Raw genomic sequence first — 21401 nt, forward strand, 5'->3', positions numbered from 1 at the left:
GTGAAATTGTAAAAACTTCTCTAAAAACTCAAATATTTAGTATGTGTTGGTTCTAACTTTATGTAATGCTTTACTCCACGTTTGCTACATATACTTTTTAATATTAGGTGAAATTGTAAAAACTCCTCTAAAAACTCAAATATTTAGTATGTGTTGGTTCTAACTTTATGTAATGCTTTACTCCACGTCTGCTACATATACTTTTTAATATTAGGTGAAACTGTAAAAAATCCTCTAAAACTCAAATATTTAGTATGTGTTGGTTCTAACTTTATGTAATGCTTTACTCCACGTCTGCTACATATATTTTTTAATATTAGATGAAACTGTAATAACTCCTCTAAAAACTCAAATATTTAGTATGTGTTGGTTCTAACTTTATGTAATGCTTTACTCCACGTTTGCTACATATATTTTTTAATGCAGGTATATTTTAGTTGTGAAGCTACTCTATAATTCAATTTGTCTCTTCGTCTGTCATTCAATCAGTCAGTCGTAACGCTATGGGGGAAATGTTATTTTCTCGGTTGATATTAAAAAAGTAAGTTGAAGTTTTATTAAGATTCCTATGGCATATGCGCATCTAATCTACACATTGTTTTGTCCATCTGCAAGACAGTCATACTTAACCCATCCGGTTTTTTCTATCTCATTTTCTGTGTGTGAAAGATAAAGAGCCCAAACTGCTTGACTTTTTAAGTTTGGGTATGACACATAACCAAGAGTTGGAATTTTTTGAATATCTCCATCCTGGCGGGCACATGATGCCAGCAAACCTGGCAGGGTCATCCAGGTAAAGAGCAAAAATATTTTTTTGACTTAAAAAAAGCATTTTATCTTACCAAAATACTAAAATATCCTCTAGTAGTACATCCTCATATTATATACAGGTGTTCAAGTCAATTTCATGTTCCAGGTATGATCCTGCAGGTCCTGATCCTCCAGGTCTCCAGAAATCTTTAAATGGCTCCTGTGGCCGCAATTTTTGACTTAGAGACTTCAAATTTTAAACTTAAACTTTTCTTACATGTCTACATAACGTATTAAAATTTCATAAAGATCCGCCGCCGTTTTCCCGCCGACCGCCGACTGCGGCGGCTGGCAGCTGCCAAGTACAGCTGCGGCCGCTGAAATTTATATCTTGATATTTGAAATATAAAATTTACATAAAGATTAACATTTTCTGTAAAAAAATTTTATTCTACCTTCAAAAATAAAAAAATTACAGCCGTTTGAAACTTTTAAGTAAAAAAGGACCTAAAAACAAAGGTTGTTAAATAAAAGGGTGAAGGAAGCGAAAATTGACCTTGACTTACTTAAGGTCGGAAATTCATCATAACACAGGGGACTTACACAAAAATTTTAGCCCTCTAGCTCTAATAGGAACTAAGATAACATGGGGGGGGGGGGGCGTACATCATAATACACTCACATATCCTAATACTTTTATTGCTATGTTTTATTAATTGTTTTAATTATTTTGAAATTGATTGATGTATTAAAAGACATGAATCCTTTTTACTAAATAAATCTATCTAAAGTACATATAACCGATATTTATAATACTGTATTATAACCGTTTGTGAGATATTGTTGGACATAATTGTTTTTTTTCTTTGTAGGCCCATGAGACTATGGATCATACTGATAATAATATATATTCATTTAAACAGGAAAAGCATAATAAGAATCAATTAATTATAAATTTTGGTTGTTATTCTTATTTAAAAATGTACCTACTCCTGCTAAATCAGTCACATGACATAAATAGTTGTGGAGTGCCCTGAGCTATAAACAGGCAAAGCTCGTGCAACCAACCACAGTGAGCCCAGGAATCCAACTTTGTGGAAAAAATTATTTAGGCCCAAAAATCGAACTTTAGAAAATCAATTATTTTAAAAGTCCATGTTAATATTCATCATATTAGAGGAGGTTTGCATTTTTAAATCAATGAAAAATATAAAAAAATTAAAGTTTTTATAGCCTTCTGAAGTTGTTACCCTGGAATTCACAGAATTTAGATACAAAAATCTCCCCAAAAAATGTTTATTTTTTATTTTTTTGTTTTACCTGCCATTTAATCAAATATTAACTTAGAACATAATGTAATACCATTTTAGAACCGTTGTGCAATTATCTAACGCTGGATAACAAGAAACAAAATAGTTTTGTATAAAAAAACCTCTTAAATCCATATTAAAGACAGTCAGTGAAATTGCAAGAAAAAGCACATTGAATATTTTCTTATGCTCTGATTCAAATACCTTGATCTTTTTAGCAACGAGATGAAATCTTTTAGGATTGAGTTCTAGCATTATTTAGGCAATATATAACAAAATCCCGTTGGTCTTATTAACTTTTACTTAGTTGCTTAAGCTCTATAGACAGTTTTGTAAAGGTCATACGCAACCTTATTAAGCTAAATTTAGTGTATAATCCTTATATAAGAGAAACAGAAGGATCTTGCTAATCACTGAACCGATATGGTTCTCCTTTAAATAGGTTCACATGAGTCCTGGAAAGGTTAATAACTATTTTGGAGGAGGGTACTACCACCCTCTAAAAAGAAATCGCCCAAAGAAAAAAATTGCCCACCCCCAAAATAAAAAAAAAATTTCTTCAATTTTTCTTTTTATAAATAAAATTAAGACTGGATGTTTGTTGACTCAACCCCCCCGCCAAAAAAAAAAAATATAGAATATGTAAATATGCCACCCCCCCCCCCCTTTCTTGTTCTTCTTGTGGTTCATCCTCCACAATTTTGATTTGGAAACATATATCAGCAGGGTGTCAGAGCCGTATAATTTTGATGCGGCTCCGGCTCCGCAGAGCCGTATTTGGAATTACGGCTCCGGCTCCAGCTCCAGCTCCGGCTCCTACCTTAAAATTAATATATCAATTTTTTTCATTATTGAATTTGATAAAATAAAATAAATAATATAAAATATTTTGCTTTTATTTGATTAAAGCTATATAAAAGTAGAAGGATGTGTGTCTATTTGTTAAGTAACAATAGTTTTTCAGTTTATTATATGGAAATAGACCGTTGCCAAATTATAATATTACTTTAAAAAATCATTTTTAGCTAGTCCGGAGCCAGAGCTGTTTTTAACGAAAAATACGGCTCCGGATCCGGCTCCAGCTCCACCAAAAATGTTGCTGCTCCCGGCTCTGGCTCCAGAACACTGCATAGTTTGACCGGCGAGCAGTGAACTTCCGGTGTAAAGGTTAAACTACCACATATGTGTTAAAGGTTAGACTCAGATACAGCGAATTTTTTTCAAGTGACAGCCAAAATGCCAGCTTCAAAAGTAACTATTAGTGAAGATCAATTAACTAGACTGTCAAATATCCTTCTAAAATTTGGTCTGAAAAAAGATATAAGTAATGGCAACCAAGCTTTTGAAGGAATCATTTGTGCCCTTGAAACCATCTTTGAGCAGCGTGAGAAGGACTTTCACCCAGACGAACAAGAAGACACAAAGCAACAAATAAGAGGCCTGAAAGATGATAATGATAATCTCTGGCAAAGAAACCTTAAAAGTAATGTCATCCTGCACAGTCCAGACATCCCAACTAAAAATCTACAGACAATTATCAAATCGGACGAGACTCTGAAAAAAGAAAATAAAACCATCCAAGAGCATTCCAAGGAATTTATCCTAGAGCATTATGGCATCGAAATTCCAGACAGCGACTTGGCTGCCTGCCACAGACTGAAAGGGCCGGGTTCTATTCTGGTTAAATTCAACAACCGCTGCAATGATAGTGCCTATAGCAGTCTGGTCAAGGCCATAAAACGAGGTGGGCTAAAAGGAGAAGAAAGGAGAAAAGCTAAATCCAAAGAAGAAAAGGCACACATCAAACTCCCCAACTTCTTTATCTGTTTCCATCTGACAAAGCGTAGGGGCATGCTGGTTCAACACCTGAAGAAGCTCAAGAGAAATGGAGATATCAACAACTTCAGTTCAGACCAGAACGGGACCATCTACATGCAGGTGAAGCGGGACGGTGCCTGGGAACCCATCACAAAGCAGTTTGGAGACGACGAAAGCAAATGCACCCTAACTGAAATAGAGGTAGATCAATTAGTAAAAAAAGTTAAAAAGGAAGAAATCAAAAACTAATAAGTTAGTTGCACTTTCAAAGAAAATATTTTTTTAATCCCATTCAAATCTTATCAACACTGCTTCATATGTATAGCTTTAAATCAAATCTTTTTTTTAAGGTTCATTTCATTTACTTTCTACTTCTATCAATATGGTTAAAATTATCTTTACTTTTAAAAGTATTATATATCTGTCAACTGAAATAATTCGCCTGTATATATAACTTTACACATTAATCAGGACTATGATTCTCATATTTTCTTTAATTCTCGTAGCATTAAACTTAGCTTATTGGTCTCATATTGAAAATGATTGATAATTTTGTAGATGAAAATCTTTTTAAATGTTCTTACTTCAGCTTGGAAGAATTTAATGATCTGTATAAGGAAAAGACAGAAATTTGCTCCGTATTATCATATAATATAAGAAGTCTTACAAAAAATTGTAAAAGCCTAGAAAGTCTTTTAAAAAATTTAGCAAATGAAAAATTTAGTTTCTCTGTTATTTCACTTCAAGAATTGTGGGCCATAAAAAATAGTCAGGATGTTAATATTCACAAATATCAAACTATAGTATACAAAGGGAGGGAGGGGAAAAAAGGGGGCGGTGTCGGATTCTTAATAAGGGAGGGACTAAACTTTCAGGAGTTAAGGGATTTAAATGTCTTTAAAGAGGGGTTTCTTGAGAGCATGTTTATTAAAGTATTTACACAAAACGGCAGATATAAGATAATAGGAAACATTTATCGCCCACCAAATAGTAACATTGATATCTTTCTACAAGACTTAGAACTTATTCTCAAAAAGCTTGACTGTAAGGAACTTAAAAATGCAGAGGAAATTTTAATTTCTGGAGATTTCAACATTAATGTTTTATCACATCTAAATCATGCCCCTACAAATAGATTTTTATCATTGATGCTTAGCCATTCCTTTATGCCTACTATAACTTTACCATCTAGAATAAGTGAAAACACAGCCACTTGTATCGACAATATATTTTCTAACAAACAAAATTTAAATTTTCAAAGTGGGTTAATACTAGAACATATTACAGACCATTTACCTGTCTTTTTAGCACACACATGCGAGGGGAAGGAGGAAAGGGATAGTATAAGTGAAGATAAAGTCAGAATTATGTCTAAGAAAAATATTAATATTTTTAAAGAAAAATTAGCAAAATCAAATTGGGACAGTGTTATGAATGAAATTAGGCCGGAAGTAGCTTTTGAGTCATTCCAGAATAAAATAGAAAAGGAATTTAATGAAAGTTTTCCCTTCTCAAACAGAAGAAAAAATCGAAAAAAACACCCCCAAAATCCATGGATGACACAAGAACTACTTTCTATCAGAAGACAAAAAGATAAGTTATTTAAAAAACGCATAAAATGCCCTAATGAAACTAATTTTAACGATTGGAGGGACTTAAATCGGCTTTACCAAAACAAATTAAGGAAGGCAAAAAAAGATTATTATCACAATAAATTTCTAGAATTATCAAATGATATTAAGAAAACTTGGACTCTTATAAACTCAGTTATAAATGGAAGAAAGCATAAGGAAAGTCTACCTAACATCTTTTATGATGACATAAAATCATATTCAGGGGCAAAGTCAATAGCTGATGGTTTCAACGACTTTTTTTCAAGTATTGGGTCTAAAATTGCAGAAAATATACCAAATTCTGAATCCAATTTTCATAGCTTTCTTGGGGAGAAAAATAATACTAATTTCAATTTTGGTATTGTAACTAAAAAGAACTTGTTGTATGCTCTAAATAAACTTAAAAGCAAAAAGAGTTGTGGGGAGGATAACATCTCAATCTTTCTTATCAAAGAAGTTATAAATGAAATTATTGATCCGTTAGTATACCTATTTAATTTATCATTAAAAACAGGATTCATACCACAAAATTACAAAATTGCTCGTGTAGTACCTATTTTTAAAGCAGGAGAAAGAAATAAGTTTACTAATTATCGTCCAATTTCTATTCTTTCAGCATTTAGCAAAATTTTAGAAAAAGTTGTTGCATTACAAATGATCAAATTTTTATCAGATTGTAATATCCTATATAAATATCAATATGGGTTTCGTCCTAATCATAACACAACACAGCCTTTATTAAATTTACTTAAGCATATCTATGAAAATCTAAATAAAAAGAACCCTGAATATACAATAAACATCTTCTTAGATCTTTCAAAAGCCTTTGATGTCCTAAATATAAAAATTCTTTTAAACAAACTTGAACACTATGGTTTTAAAAATACATTGAAATGGTTTGAAAACTATTTAATAGGACGGCAACAGTTTGTTACAATCGATGGTGTAAATTCAGCTAAAAAAATCATTCAAACAGGGGTTCCACAGGGAAGTATTTTAGGCCCACTCTTATTCATTCTATACATAAATGATTTACCAAATGCAACATCCTTTTTAACAAATTTATTTGCTGATGATACTACTTTTAGCAAATCAAACAACAACTTAAATGACTTAATTGCAGATTCTAATTTAGAACTTGATAAAGCAAAAAATTGGTTTAGAGCAAATAAACTAGCCTTAAATGTATCAAAAACTAAATATATGATTTTTCGCCCACATAAAAAGCCATTTGATCCAGAGTTATGCACATTAAAAATAGGAGGGGAAAAAATTGAAAGAATTGGCAGAGATTGTAATACTAAATTTTTCAAGTTTGTTGGTGTTCTTATAGATGATGAACTTAAGTGGGACAAACATATAAACTATGTAGAAAATAAAATAGCAAGCTCAGTCTATGCCCTATCCCAAACAAAAAAGCTCTTTCCAACCACTACTTTAAAAACAATTTACAACAGCCTCGCTAAGCCCCACATAGAGTATGGCTTAATTGTTTGGGGGGCGGCAAAGGATGAGCATATCACAAAAATTCATAACCTACAGAAGAAAGCTGTAAGAAATGTTTTAAATGCTAAGTACAATGTGCATGCCGAGCCCCTGATGGGAAAACTAGATATTCTTAACATTTTTGACCTAAGGGATGCAAATGTAGTTGAATTTGTCTCTAAATATTTAGAAAACAAACTTCCCAAATGTATGCTTAATTTTCTAACACCATTGCAAAATACTAGATCAAAATGTCTTAGAGTAGAGAAGCCAAATTATAAAATCTATGAAACTTTCCCTTCAGTAAAAATCCCGAAAATTTGGAATAGTTGGGCAGGTGAGCTAAGATCATTAAATTCATCCAAAGCTGTTAAAAAATATGTAAAAAATAAGTGTATATCAAAGTACAAAACATTTCAATGCAGGGAGAGAAAGTGTTATCCCTGTGGAAAAATATAAATATAATTTGAATATCGCAACCAGTAAGCTACTTTAATGCCATACCCTGTAAATAGCTAATATTATTTTATATTATTTGTGAAACTTGTAAATATTTTTAAAAAAATTAAATGAAAATTGGGCCGAAGGACAGTCAAGATTGACTTTAAAGGCCCTGTAGTACAGTTACCCTAATTATGCCAATATAAATAAATATATCTATAAAAATGATGTAATTTAAAATGTATTAAATTATTTGTAAAATTAATCTGTAATTTACTGCTAATAAATCATATCATCATATATGGGTACAAAACTCAGTATTCTCATTATCATTTTTAGGTTTCTTTTCAATAATTTTATGTTTTTCTACAATCAAGTTTCTAATTTGATTAAATTTAGTAGGATCTTAATTTTTGTGTGTAAATGTTTGTTTTTGGCCAGCCAGGCCGGAAACAAAGAATTATGGGGATGGAGGGCAGCCCAGACCAGCCTAGCGTAAATTTTCACAAAAATATAAATAAAGTAGTTTATTTAATTTAAGGCAGGGGATGAGAGGTTCTAGGCTGACATGGCCTTGCCCCCCCCCCCCCCCCGGCCCCTATTAGCAGAACAAAAACGAGGGGCCAGGGGGGGGAATATAATACAAAATCTTTTCATCAGCTAGTTAAAATATTTAATTTTAAATTAAGTAAAAATTTGTCAAAGTACCAATATTTTACATTTTTTTAAGCGGGGGGGAGATGTTTTGCTCACTCTTCGCCCCTGGGGATGAGGGGGGTGACTTTTAGGTTAAAGGAATTTTTCTTATATAATTATACATATATCAAAGTACATTTTGTTGAAATAGATTTAAAGATAAGCGAATTAGAAGAAAAATATCTTATTTTTTCCCTTTTGGAGGGTGAATTTTAACCCCTCCCCAGTAGCCCCAGTGGGGGTTTAGGGTAAATTTTGTATCTAATACAGAGTACCTTAAATACCTTTCAATTAAAAAAAAGAATTGAATTTTATGGAAAAAATGAGAAAGTTAAGATAAGAATTATGAATATTTTTCACTTTGGGGGGGATATCTTGGCCCCCCAATCATCTTGGGAGGGGGGGAGGGGGTAATTTTGTTAGTTCTGTAAAAGGTACTATAAAAACCTTCCAATTAAAAAAAAAATTGTTTGATTTGATTAAAAAATAAGAAAATTATTAATTTTTTCAACAAAATTGGATTCCTGGGCTCACTGTGCAACGGGTCCAGTAGAATAAGAGGGGATGGGATAAAATGGGTGGATGGTGGAATCGTTATTTAGCCAATTACAAGTTTGACTTATTAGGTTACATTTTAATCTAATGTTAGATCCAAGTAATGATAAATCCAATTGTATAATAATATGGTAAAAAACACTTCTTATATTCGTTCTATGTGTTCATAGATTGTAATCAATATTTTTGAAAATGTTTTACCTATTTTTGTATTTTGAAATTTTCCTTAGAGGGAGTGGACACTATCTTTGAGTGTTGTCGGTCTTATTTACAATTTAATTATGTACAACATGGCAATTATATAGTCTTTCTCAGAATAATAATAAATAAGTATATGAAAAGTTTTTAAATCGTTCAATTAATGTTTAAAATATGCTTCTAAAAACAGGCATTACTGCTCTGCAAACGTGAAATGATTTACAGGTTTATTTATTTACACACAATCGTGCTTTATAAAGCTTAGCTTTTCTCATTTTTGTTTGTAAGTAGAAAAATATCTCTTAAATAGATAGTGTATCACCAAGAACCTACCAATTTTTAAAAGCGAAGCTTTTCTATAGTTAGGGTCGGTCCGTCCGTCCGTCCGAGATAGTTAGCTTTTATTCGTTAATTTAGGCATGTTAGAATTGTCCTATCGATTTCAAACTTTGCATGGTGATTCCTGTAGTAGTTAGGTACGATTTAGAAAGCGTAGCAACTCTATAATCGTTACCAGAATGTCCGTACGTCCATTTAACATGATTTTTTTACTTTTAAAATTTTTTTTTATGTAATAAAAACATCCGATTAGTCTGATTTTTTTATTACTGATTCCTATTAAAATAAGGTACAATATTTTAAGCGAAGCATCTCTGTAATCAAGCAATAAAAATGTCAGTATGTCCTTAAGGTTTTCTTCTTCGGTGACTCAAAAACTTTGGGAAATTTTATTGAATTTCTATTTGTTGGGTCATTAAGTTGAGTGTCTAAACGTTTAAAACACTAACTGTAATCTAAAGAAGGGATAATTTTGTGTATTGTCATTAAAGACATCTATTCAACGGTTATTGTCTTATCCCTTTAGATCCCTGCTATAATTATGTATATAACTTTTCAGGGACGCTGGAGTAGCCGTGAAGAAAGCACTTGATCATATCAATAATAACACAAACAATCACGTTAATGATGAATTCATTGATGATGCCATTAATAGAAATATGATGGAGAATCCTGAGAATGAAGGTATAACTCAGGGGGGGGGGGGGGAAGTTATTTGACTGTAAATCATAAATGTACTCAAAGTTTCATAAACACAATATCTCCTTAAAAACTTTGATTACTTTTATCAAAACTGCATTGGTTTCATACAAAAACAAGCAGTATTAAACTTTGCCTGCAATACTTACAGGGGTAATTTGGTTTTCCATAATGGAGGGTATACATCAATCCCTTAAGTTTTTGAAAAAATTACATTTCCCCATAGAAATAATAAATGACAAATATTAGATGCTAAATGGCTAAAGAATCAAAGAATTTAAGGCTTCTGTGTTCCAATTTTGCCCCTAACCAATACAAACAAACTAACATACAACAAAGTATATAATCTTAAGGCCTAGGGAATCACCATGAACATTTTTTTAAGATAACCAAATCAGAATATATTATTTTTTTGGATCTTACATCAGATTTTCATATTATCTAATTAAGTGAAACTTGCAGTGGGCTATAATAATGATTCCTATCTTAAATTAATTTGTTTTTCTTAGTTCACCCCGAACAATATAATCATTTGAAGTTACATCTCAATTTTGATGAAGGAGTTTATGACAGGTACACATGAATAAATATTTGATTAATAGATGAATTAATATTTGATTGATAGATAGATTGATTGATAGATAGATTGATTGATAGATTGATTGATTGATAGATTGATAGATTGATAGATTGATAGATTGATTGATAGATAGATTGATAGTTAGATTGATAGATTGATAGATTGATAGATTGATAGATTGATAGATTGATAGATTGATAGATTGATAGATTGATTGATTGATAGATTGATTGATAGATTGATTGATAGATTGATTGATAGATTGATTGATAGATTGATTGATAGATTGATTGATAGATTGATTGATAGATTGATTGATAGATTGATTGATAGATTGATTGATAGATTGATTGATAGATTGAGTGATAGATTGATTGATAGATTGATTAAATTGATTTATAGATTGATTGATTGATAGATTGATTGATAGATTGATTGATTTATTAATAGGTTAATTAATATATAGATTGATTGATAGATTGATTGATATATAGATTAATTGATTTATAGATTGATTTCTATATAGATTGATTGATAGATAGATTGATTTATAGATAGATTTATTGATAGATAGATTGATTGATAGATAGATTGATAGATAGATTGATTGATAGATAGATTGATTGATAGATAGATTGATTGATAGATAGACTGATTGATAGATTGATAGATTGATAGATTGATAGATTGATAGATTGATAGATTGATAGATTGATAGATTGATAGATTGATAGATAGATTGATTGATAGATTGATTGATTTATTAATAGGTTAATTAATATATAGATTGATTGATAGATTGTTTAATAGCTAGATTGATTGATAGATTGTTTAATAGCTAGATTAATTGATATATTAATTGATATATTAATTTATATATTGGTTGATGGATTGATAGATTGGTTGATCGATTTAAAGATTGATTAATCGATTGATAGATTGGTAATAAATTTTGAATTTATATTATTGATTGATTGAAAGATAAATTCATTTAAAGGAAAACTAACTGAATTGAAATATTTAATGAAAGATATTTCTAGCCGTTTAAAAACCAAAACTATCTTAATAATGACATACTAACGAATTATAATCAAATTATATAGAAGCTTTGGATACTGAAAAGGGGGTCAGACATATAATTTTCATGTTCCATAATAAATTGTAATATATTGTCTTGGAAATTGAGACTTCGTTTTCTATGACCAATTTGGACAGTATCTTCAACCCCCCCCCTACTAATTCCTTCTTTGAGTAGTTTAGAAGCTTACCATCCTCTCTAACCCAGGGATCTGAAGACATGGCCGATAAATTGATGCACATCCCCAATGATGATTCAAAATATTCCTTCTTTCTTAGATTACAATTTGTGGTTGAAACGTTTGATCACTTAACTTAACGATTCAACCAATCGAAACTCATCAAAAGTCCACAAAGTTGTAAAGGCAACGAATAAGAAAACGTTTCAAAAACTAATTTGATAAATAGCCAATTTTCCACTTACTTTCTGTCTCTAACCAATGCTATATATTGATTGTATTGATCTAATTAGGTGGTACTTTCACACAAATTGCCTGTTGCTCAATGAAAACCCCTCCCCCTTAAAAGAATAAATTGAAATTAAGAGGGGGTATGGGTGTTAGTATATCCATGTGGAGGGCCCTAACCCTATGTGGCTATGACCAATTTAGACAGTCTCTTTACCCCCCCCCCTAATTCCTTCTTTGAGTAGTTTAGAAGCTTACCATCCTCTCTAACCCAGGGATCTAAAGAGATCTAAAGACATGGCCGATAAATTGATGCACATCCCCAATGATGATTCAAAATATTCCTTCTTTCTTAGATTACAATTTGTGGTTGAATTGTTTGATCACTCAACTTAATGATTCAACCAATCGAAACTCCTCAAAAGTCCACAAAGTTGTTAAGCCAACGAATAAGAAAATGGTATTATAAAACTTTGGGGACTTGTGTAATAAACAGCCCATCTGGAGAGAATGGCTAAAAAAATCCAATTGAATGAAATGGGATATTGAATAAAATTTTGTTATTACCTGTAGATGGAGATTATTCAAAATACATAATTTTGTAATAAAAGGGGATCAGTGGCAACATTACTCAAAAAGAAAGGTAATTTTATTTTATAAAATCTTTATTTCAACAAGGATAAAAACATCGATAAAATTGAAGCTCTGATTGAAGCTCTAATTTTCAGGATTTCATAATAGCAATGCTTCGCTCATACTATTGTACATTGTTGTCCTAGAAATCACTATGCTAAATATCAGATGAATAGGATAATTTTATCATACAAAAAGTTGTTGCTAAATAACCTCAATGTACGGACTTTCTTGTAATAATTATAGAGTTGCTACGCTTCTTAAATAATACTGTTATGCAAAGTTTGAAATCGATATGCAAATTCTAAGTCAAAATAATGAAAGAGCTATCCCTTAGGGAGTGACAGACGGACTGATCCTAATAAACAAAAGCATCGCTTTTTAAAAACAGAGACGGTTATATCACACAAATGCGTGATTTATTTCTTTTTTTTTAAATTAAATGTTCTTATATTTTGTTTAGGTTTGTGTAGCTACTCATACAAGTTTGGATAGGATGCACTGGTTGGTTCAAATGGCCAATAGGTACACTATCTATCTTTCTCTCCATCTGTCTGTCTACCTATCTATCTATCTATCTGTCTATCTATATGTCTATCTATCTGTATATCTATCTATCTGTCTAACAATCTGTCTATCTATCTGTCTATTTATCTGTCTGTATATCTGTCTATCTATCTGTCTGTCTGTCTATCTATCTATCTATCTATCTGTCTATCTTTCTATATGTCTATCCGTCTATCTGCATATTTATCTATCTATCTATCTGTCTATCTATCTGTCTACCTATCTATCTATCTATCTGTCTGTCTACCTATCTATCTATCTGTCTATCTTTCTATATGTCTATCCGTCTATCTGCATATTTATCTATCTATCTATCTGTCTATCTATCTGTCTACCTATCTATCTATCTATCTGTCTGTCTACCTATCTATCTATCTGTCTATATATCTGTATAACTACCTGTCTATCCATATGTCTATCTATCTATTCGTATATCTATCTATCAATCTAACAATCTGTCTATCTGCCTATTTGTCTAACAATATGTATATATATCTGTCTATCTGTCTATCTTTCTATATGTCTATTTGTCTATATGCCTATTTGTCTATCTATTTATCTATCTAGATGGACATGTCCAATGTCTGTAGCTGTGTTCCTACCAGATGTAGAATACTCTATATGAATGGTGTTTATTATGTTCCTAACCATTTATCTATCTAGATGGACATGTCCAATGTCTGTAGCAGTGTCCTTACCAGATGTAGAATACTTTATAGGAATGGTGTTTATTATGTTCCTAACTATCTATCTATCTAGATGGACAGGTCCAATGTCTGTAGCTGTGTTCCTACCAGATGTGGAATACTCCATTGGAATGGTGTTTATTGAGTTCCTTAGAAACTGTTATCCCTCAGTTAGGGACCAGGTAACCGGTTTTTGACTAATTAATAATTTTGTATTTTACATTTGTTTTTGAAATTGATAGAAACGCCTCAATATATGAAAAGAGAAATAAAAATAGTAAGTATAGAAATATTTTTTTTCTTCTAATAGCGATTTCTCTTTTGAGGGTGGTTGTACCCTCCCCCCAAAATAGTTATAAACCTTCTATGAGAAGTTACATTGCAAAGGAGAAACACATTGGTTCAGTGGTGGTGAAATCATTTTGTAAGACAGACAGACAAACATCCTGTTACTTACATAACAAGGATAATTCCAGCATGCTATTTTACATTTAGATATCTTTCCATGTGTTATATCCGGATGATTACCCTCCAAGAAATTCATCTATGATAGGTAATTTTATCTACAAACATATATTTTATATTTTATTAGTTTTCCAAACAACAGCGAAGCTCTCTACAATTTCAGTTTGCTGTACGTTTCGTTTTTGCTTTATTTTTTAAAATTACCCAAAAGAAATTTTCTATGAGCGAGGCTACTCTATAATTCTGTGCTGTATATGTTTTTTTTAAAAGAACAATTACCCTTAAAGAAACATATCTATTACTATTAGTACTTAGTTAAACGGAAATATACTCTATATTTATATGGGAATATGTAGTAAATTTTCGTTGGTCAATGCAATGGTTTATTTACAAAATAATATAATACATTTAAAGTTCATAGATCTAAAGGGATAAGACAATGTCCAATAAATTGATGTTAATCCCCAATGATGATACACAAAATTCCCCTTCCATAGATTAAGATTAGTCGTTAAAACGTTTGAACACCAATCAAAATTAACTAAAGTCCCAAAAGTTGTTAAGCCAACAAATAAGGAAACGTTATTACCAAACTTTTGGGAATAGTGTAATAAATATCCCATTGTCCCCCCTCTTGGTTAAAAGTTAACCGACGAACAGATATTTGAATCATAGATAAGCTTCGCTTAAAAAAAAGGGATGAATTATTGATATGAACAATATGGCTTAAATTAAGGATCTATAAATCATAATTATTGCATATATTGTTTAAAATTATAAAATTATCAATTGCACTCTACCTTAATATAAGATAAATTAGTGTTTCCATGGATCATAAAGAATAAGACAATGGAAAATCAACTGGTTGTTTTCTTACATTAAAATTATTGGTATATAAAATTGAATATTGGTATTTTGTACCACACGCCAGGCTACAATTGAATCAAGATAAAAGTAAGTCTGGGACCTATGTATGGTGAAATTAGACATAAAACCATAATGATTCCAGGTAAAACCAATATATTTCAGCGGGATCTTTTTGAGAAAATTAGATTTAAAAATTTCAAGTTCAATTTTAACCCCCTAGGAATTGCCGCATAATCATGACAAGAAAAGCAAAGATTATTAATTAAAAATTTTGAACAAGTTTGCTTTTATAAAAATCTCCTAAAGGGAGTTAATTAATGGCCATTTTTATTAGTTGCTTTGCTAAGGTCACAGAAATTTAGCCTTAAATAAATCACATATAAAGAGGTTGTATGAAAGACTTCATAAAAGCAAAGTTGTTCAATATTATAAATAAATAATCTTTGCTTTTCTTGTCATGATTATACGGCAACTCATAAGGGGTGAAAATTAAACCTGAAATTTCCAAATCTAATTTTCTCAAAAAGATCCCGCTGAAATATTTTGGTTTTACCTGGAATCATTATGGTTTTATGTCTAATTTCACCATACTAGGCACTTAGGATAGCTCGGCACTTACTTTTGTTTTGATTCAATTGTAGCCTGGCGTGACCACCAAAACAAGATTGAGGACAGTTCCCAAAGTTTTCTAGCCAGAAAATGATCATTTGACCAATTACAATATTTTTGGTGCTTCGCTACTTTTGGATGTGTCAACCTTGTTTATATTTTTATTTAGATGGAATTTTGGATACACTACCCTGTGAATCTCCTCATATAGTTTTAGGTAGTTTTTTTTTATACAAAAGTATTTTTTTTTTAAATTAAGCTTTTGTTTATTTGGTGGTTGTTTTTAACGGTATAGGCCAAATCGTAATAATAAGATTTTCCTATCGATTTCAACACTTAATTAGGTATAGTCATTGCCAGAAAGTTCAAGGGTTAAGCCTAGGGAAAAACTATCGCCTATTTTCCTGAGAAGTCCAAGCTCTTTATTTTAAGGGGGGGTGAAATGGGAATTTCAAATGTTTAAGGGGATAACCTAATGAATTTTTCAATTTTTTAGTGGGGTAAAATAAGGGGTTTTATACAGGGTGGGGCACATAAATCCGGACTTTTTTAAAACGACCATAGCGTCAAAACTACTTGACCAATCAGGATGTTTGACCCCTCTATAAAGAGCTTAGGTAATGAACTTTTAGCACAAAAAAATCTTTGGACGATGATGGGCGTGTATTCCGAGCTGGCCGCGCATATGTTCAATAAGGCAGATTCGAAATGCGCTGGTGGTTTAATCTTGATTCTCGACTAGGGCCCACTAAATCTGACCTCAGCCCATCTGCAGGTGAGGTAGGGTTATAAAAGAGTAGAAATCAACCTTATTCGACATTCACTCAAAGCCCCAAAGATAATGGACTTAAAAGTGTATTAAACTGTATATAAGACATTTGCGAATATATTGGTACCATTAATTTGCCTCTGAGATAAAAAAAAGTATGTTTTTTTGATATTTTTCTCTTGCAACAAATCAAATTTCAAAATTGAGTCACCAAAAATGTTAAACTAATTTTTGCTCTAAAACAATCATTTTTTGGAGTTAGAAAGTGCTTAATATCTCATTTTAATCGCCTGGCATTGCTTTATAATGTACAGGTAATTACTTGGTTGTTTTTAGAACAGTTGACTAAAAAATCGAGGTTTTGTGATTAACCCACTTTTGTTGTTACTCCATAAATGATATTTTTTTTTCCAAAATTTTTGGCTGTAAAGAAGCTTTATATATCCATATAACATCCACCAAAATTTGACTTTTGATATTTTATTTATAACATCACCAGAAGGAATTGAATTTTGGAAAAAAAATATCAATTTATATTTTGCACTGCTATGCATTGTTCTCGTTCTTGTTTCTAAAAAATATTTATATAATTAAAAAGAGAATTATTTAACGCTTCTATAGGTATGTTTATCATTTTTCTAGCTTAAATATAACTATAATTTCAGCATTTTTAAACATGATCATATTCAAGTTATTTTAACAACTATTTATTAAAACAATTTTTACCATGCAAAACAAGGTGTTATAAAGTGTAGGATCCCTCACAATATCTATCTGTCTGTATATAATGCATTACATATGTAATGCTAATAAAGAGTATGCTATAAGAGTGATCTTTTATTCAAAGCTAAAAAAGTGTTTAGAGTATATGCTATTAGATAATTCCAAGAGCCAAGGATATTAGATGTAACTCAAAATTCCTAGCTATCAGAGTATGATATAAGAGTATTTGTTGCAAAACTACTTAAAAACAGAATACTGTTTAAGGGCATACTTATATTTGTAAGTAACAATTCTGGTAACAATTATAGAGTTGCAATGATTTCTCCTAACTTTGAGTTTAAAATTAAAAGAGCAATTCTATCAGTAAGAGTTATCTGTTTTGATTAAACAGAATTCAAACCTTTGCTTTAAAAAATCATACTTGTATTTTTCTAACTTCTAAAGGAAATTTTAAAAATGAAATTTTAAAAATTTATTATCTTTTGAATATTCTTTAACATGTTGTCCGGGAAAACTTTGTCTTACTTAATTACTCTGACAGCATGAACAATAATTTTGTTAATATCATTGTCTGATAAGGATAGGACAACAAAATGCTCCAATCAGCACACCCTTAGTCCTAGAATCACAATGTAAACTTTAGTCTAACTATTTATGTCCAAACCTTGAGTCTTGAAAGCCAATCTTTTGTGATGTCATATTTTACATCTCAAAAAATAGAAAAAAGTTAAAAACATTTAAATTGTGACTTTTCAGTGATGAAATGAAGCATACAACCCCTACAGAGTATGCATTTATCCAATCATTGCTGGGAGCCATGAAGTAGATAATAGAATAGGAAGAGTTATTTACTTTAGTGATGGCTGTGGAGGACAATACAAGAACAGGGAGCCAGGAAGTAGATAATAGAATAGGAAGAGTTATTTACTTTAGTGATGGCTGTGGAGGACAATACAAGAACAGGGAGCCTGGAAGTAGATAATAGAACAGGAAGAGTTATTTACTTTAGTGATGGCTGTGGAGGACAATACAAGAACAGGAACATATAAAAATATCATGATATTATTATAGTATTATGTTTTAAGTTCATTGATCCTAGATATTGGGTCAACTTTTGTGTGCAACAAAATTTTTTCATAAATATCCAGGTAAAGAGCAAAAATATTTTTTGACTTAAACAAAGCATATTATCTTACCAAAATACTAAAATATACTGTAGTAGTACATCCTCATATTAAATACAGGTATTCAAGTAAATTTCAGGTTACAGGACCTGATCCTCCAGGTCTCCAGAAATATTTAAAAGGTTTCTGTGGCTGCAATTTTTGACTTGGAGACTTCAAATTTTAAACATAATCTTTCTTACATGTCTACATAACGTATTAAAATTTCATTAAGATCTATCCCTCCTATTATCTCAGCCCCCATTAGAGCTAAAGGGCTTAAAAATTTTGTGCATGTCCCTGGTTTGATAATGAATTTCGGACTTTAAGTGAGTAATAGTAATCTTTTCACTTCCCTTACTCTTTTATTTAACAACCTTTTTAGAGCCTTGTTTACTTAAAGATTTTAAAAACATCTGTATTTTTCTTATTTTTGAAGCTAGAAGAACATAAAATAATGATTAGCTTTATCTAAATTTTATTATATGGTTAATAAGATACATAATATTTTCTAAAAATGATATTTTATTAAACATTTAACAGATACAATTTTCTGAATCTGGCTCTCCACGAGAAGGATAATGGATTTTCTGCAGAGTGGCATTTTTTTGCCACTTCGCATGGAAAATCCGAGTGTGATGGGCTAGGGGGTGTTGTGAAAAGACAAGTTGCCAACTATTCACTTCGCCAATCAGCTGACAATCAAATTTTAACTCCTAAACAACTCTATGACTATGGGGTAACAGCAATTAAAAACATTAAATTTTTGTATATAAATAGTGAACAAGTTGCCAATACTAAACTGTTTTTATTCCCAAGGCGTCAGGCAGCTAAGGCCATAGAGAATACTCAGAAATACCATTGTTTTATGCCTGATAAAAATGATCTAAATGTTATGCATGTTAAAGAATATTCAAAAGATAATAAAATTTTAAAATTCATTATATAACTTTTTTCAGAAAAAAATGAAATGGTTTGCTTTCCTTTAGAAGTTAGAAAAATACAAGTATGATTTTTTAAAGCAAAGGTTTGAATTCTGTTTAATCAAAACAGATAACTCTTACTGATAGAATTGCTCTTTTAATTTTAAACTCAAAGTTAGGAGAAATCATTGCAACTCTATAATTGTTACCAGAATTGTTACTTACAAATATAAGTATGCCCTTAAACAGTATTCTGTTTTTAAGTAGTTTTGCAACAAATACTCTTATATCATACTCTGATAGCTAGGAATTTTGAGTTACATCTAATATCCTTGGCTCTTGGAATTATCTAATAGCATATACTCTAAACACTTTTTTAGCTTTGAATAAAAGATCACTCTTATAGCATACTCTTTATTAGCATTACATATGTAATGCATTATATACAGACAGATAGATATTGTGAGGGATCCTACACTTTATAACACCTTGTTTTGCATGGTAAAAATTGTTTTAATAAATAGTTGTTAAAATAACTTGAATATGATCATGTTTAAAAATGCTGAAATTATAGTTATATTTAAGCTAGAAAAATGATAAACATACCTATAGAAGCGTTAAATAATTCTCTTTTTAATTATATAAATATTTTTTAGAAACAAGAACGAGAACAATGCATAGCAGTGCAAAATATAAATTGATATTTTTTTTCCAAAATTCAATTCCTTCTGGTGATGTTATAAATAAAATATCAAAAGTCAAATTTTGGTGGATGTTATATGGATATATAAAGCTTCTTTACAGCCAAAAATTTTGGAAAAAAAAATATCATTTATGGAGTAACAACAAAAGTGGGTTAATCACAAAACCTCGATTTTTTAGTCAACTGTTCTAAAAACAACCAAGTAATTACCTGTACATTATAAAGCAATGCCAGGCGATTAAAATGAGATATTAAGCACTTTCTAACTCCAAAAAATGATTGTTTTAGAGCAAAAATTAGTTTAACATTTTTGGTGACTCAATTTTGAAATTTGATTTGTTGCAAGAGAAAAATATCAAAAAACATACTTTTTTTTATCTCAGAGGCAAATTAATGGTACCAATATATTCGCAAATGTCTTATATACAGTTTAATACACTTTTAAGTCCATTATTTTTGGGGCTTTGAGTGAATGTCGAATAAGGTTGATTTCTACTCAAAACTTGAGGAGATACTCTTAAATACATAAGTAAGACACTAGAAAAGACTAGAGCTCTCTATCTGAAATGGATTGGCCGTAGTGCTCCAGCAAAGTGAAACGTGCCAGATTTTAAGATGTTAAAAACGTCAAAAATCGTGAAAAATTGTGAATATTTCTCGGTTCTCGATTTCAGGAACCCATATGGAACTTTAAAACTCATTTTAGACTATGGATTACGCTGACAACCGTTTGTCATGCCATTTCCAAAAAGGTACAGAACGTCGTTCTAGCTCAACTGTGGTCCTAATAAGAACCTCCGTGTCTAAGGGTAGCTTAAAAGTTGGGTTAAATTGGATCCTGCGGTTAATCACGTTCCTAAGGAAATGTGGCCTCCCAGCCAGGGAGTAAGGGAGGGGACAATGGGCAATTAATTCAATATAAGAGTTATCAAAGAAAGGGCATGAAATCCAGTTTAATACAATAAATTTGTAGGAAATTATAAAGGGATTGTTAATTGAATACTAGATTTCCATAGCGTCATGTAAAGTGAAATCACAACTTGTTTTTGATGAAATATATTGAGGTTTTTTGGTGTGATTTTTATATTAAAAGATTATTGGACCCGGCCAGCTGCTAGCAAGAATATGACTGCCCCTTTTTATTCTGTTTATTTCCCTTGCCCCCACCTCCCTTCTCCCCGTCTGCTACATTCCAAACTAACACAACGAGTGTTTATATCCCTTCCCCCCACTTCCCTTATCCCTTCTCCCCGTCTGCAATATTCAAAACATACATAACGAGTAGCGGCATTCTATGCGCAAGTCCCCAAACTCAGTCAGAAACT

The 21401-nt window shown here is 31.1% G+C and overlaps 1 protein-coding gene across 3 annotated transcripts in view; it reads left to right on the forward strand.

Annotated features, from left to right (window-relative positions):
* The first annotated feature begins 349 nt into the window (after positions 1 to 349).
* Positions 350 to 21401, forward strand: part of LOC145318391 (beta-1,4-glucuronyltransferase 1-like) — a 35056-nt gene continuing 14004 nt past the window's right edge. For all 3 annotated transcript variants that reach the window (XM_080159685.1, XM_080159684.1, XM_080159683.1), the window contains exons 1-10: positions 350 to 426; positions 1623 to 1667; positions 9051 to 9091; positions 9765 to 9889; positions 10414 to 10477; positions 12542 to 12611; positions 13065 to 13126; positions 13928 to 14036; positions 14350 to 14407; positions 15965 to 16012. In XM_080159685.1, coding sequence (XP_080015811.1) covers positions 421 to 426; positions 1623 to 1667; positions 9051 to 9091; positions 9765 to 9889; positions 10414 to 10477; positions 12542 to 12611; positions 13065 to 13126; positions 13928 to 14036; positions 14350 to 14407; positions 15965 to 16012 — 628 coding nt within the window. In that variant the 5' untranslated portion in view covers positions 350 to 420. The remainder of the gene's footprint in view (positions 427 to 1622; positions 1668 to 9050; positions 9092 to 9764; positions 9890 to 10413; positions 10478 to 12541; positions 12612 to 13064; positions 13127 to 13927; positions 14037 to 14349; positions 14408 to 15964; positions 16013 to 21401) is intronic.

This window comes from Acartia tonsa, chromosome 4 (assembly GCF_053477335.1).
Source record: "Acartia tonsa isolate MP-2025a chromosome 4, ASM5347733v1, whole genome shotgun sequence".
Lineage (NCBI taxonomy): Eukaryota > Metazoa > Arthropoda > Copepoda > Calanoida > Acartiidae > Acartia > Acartia tonsa.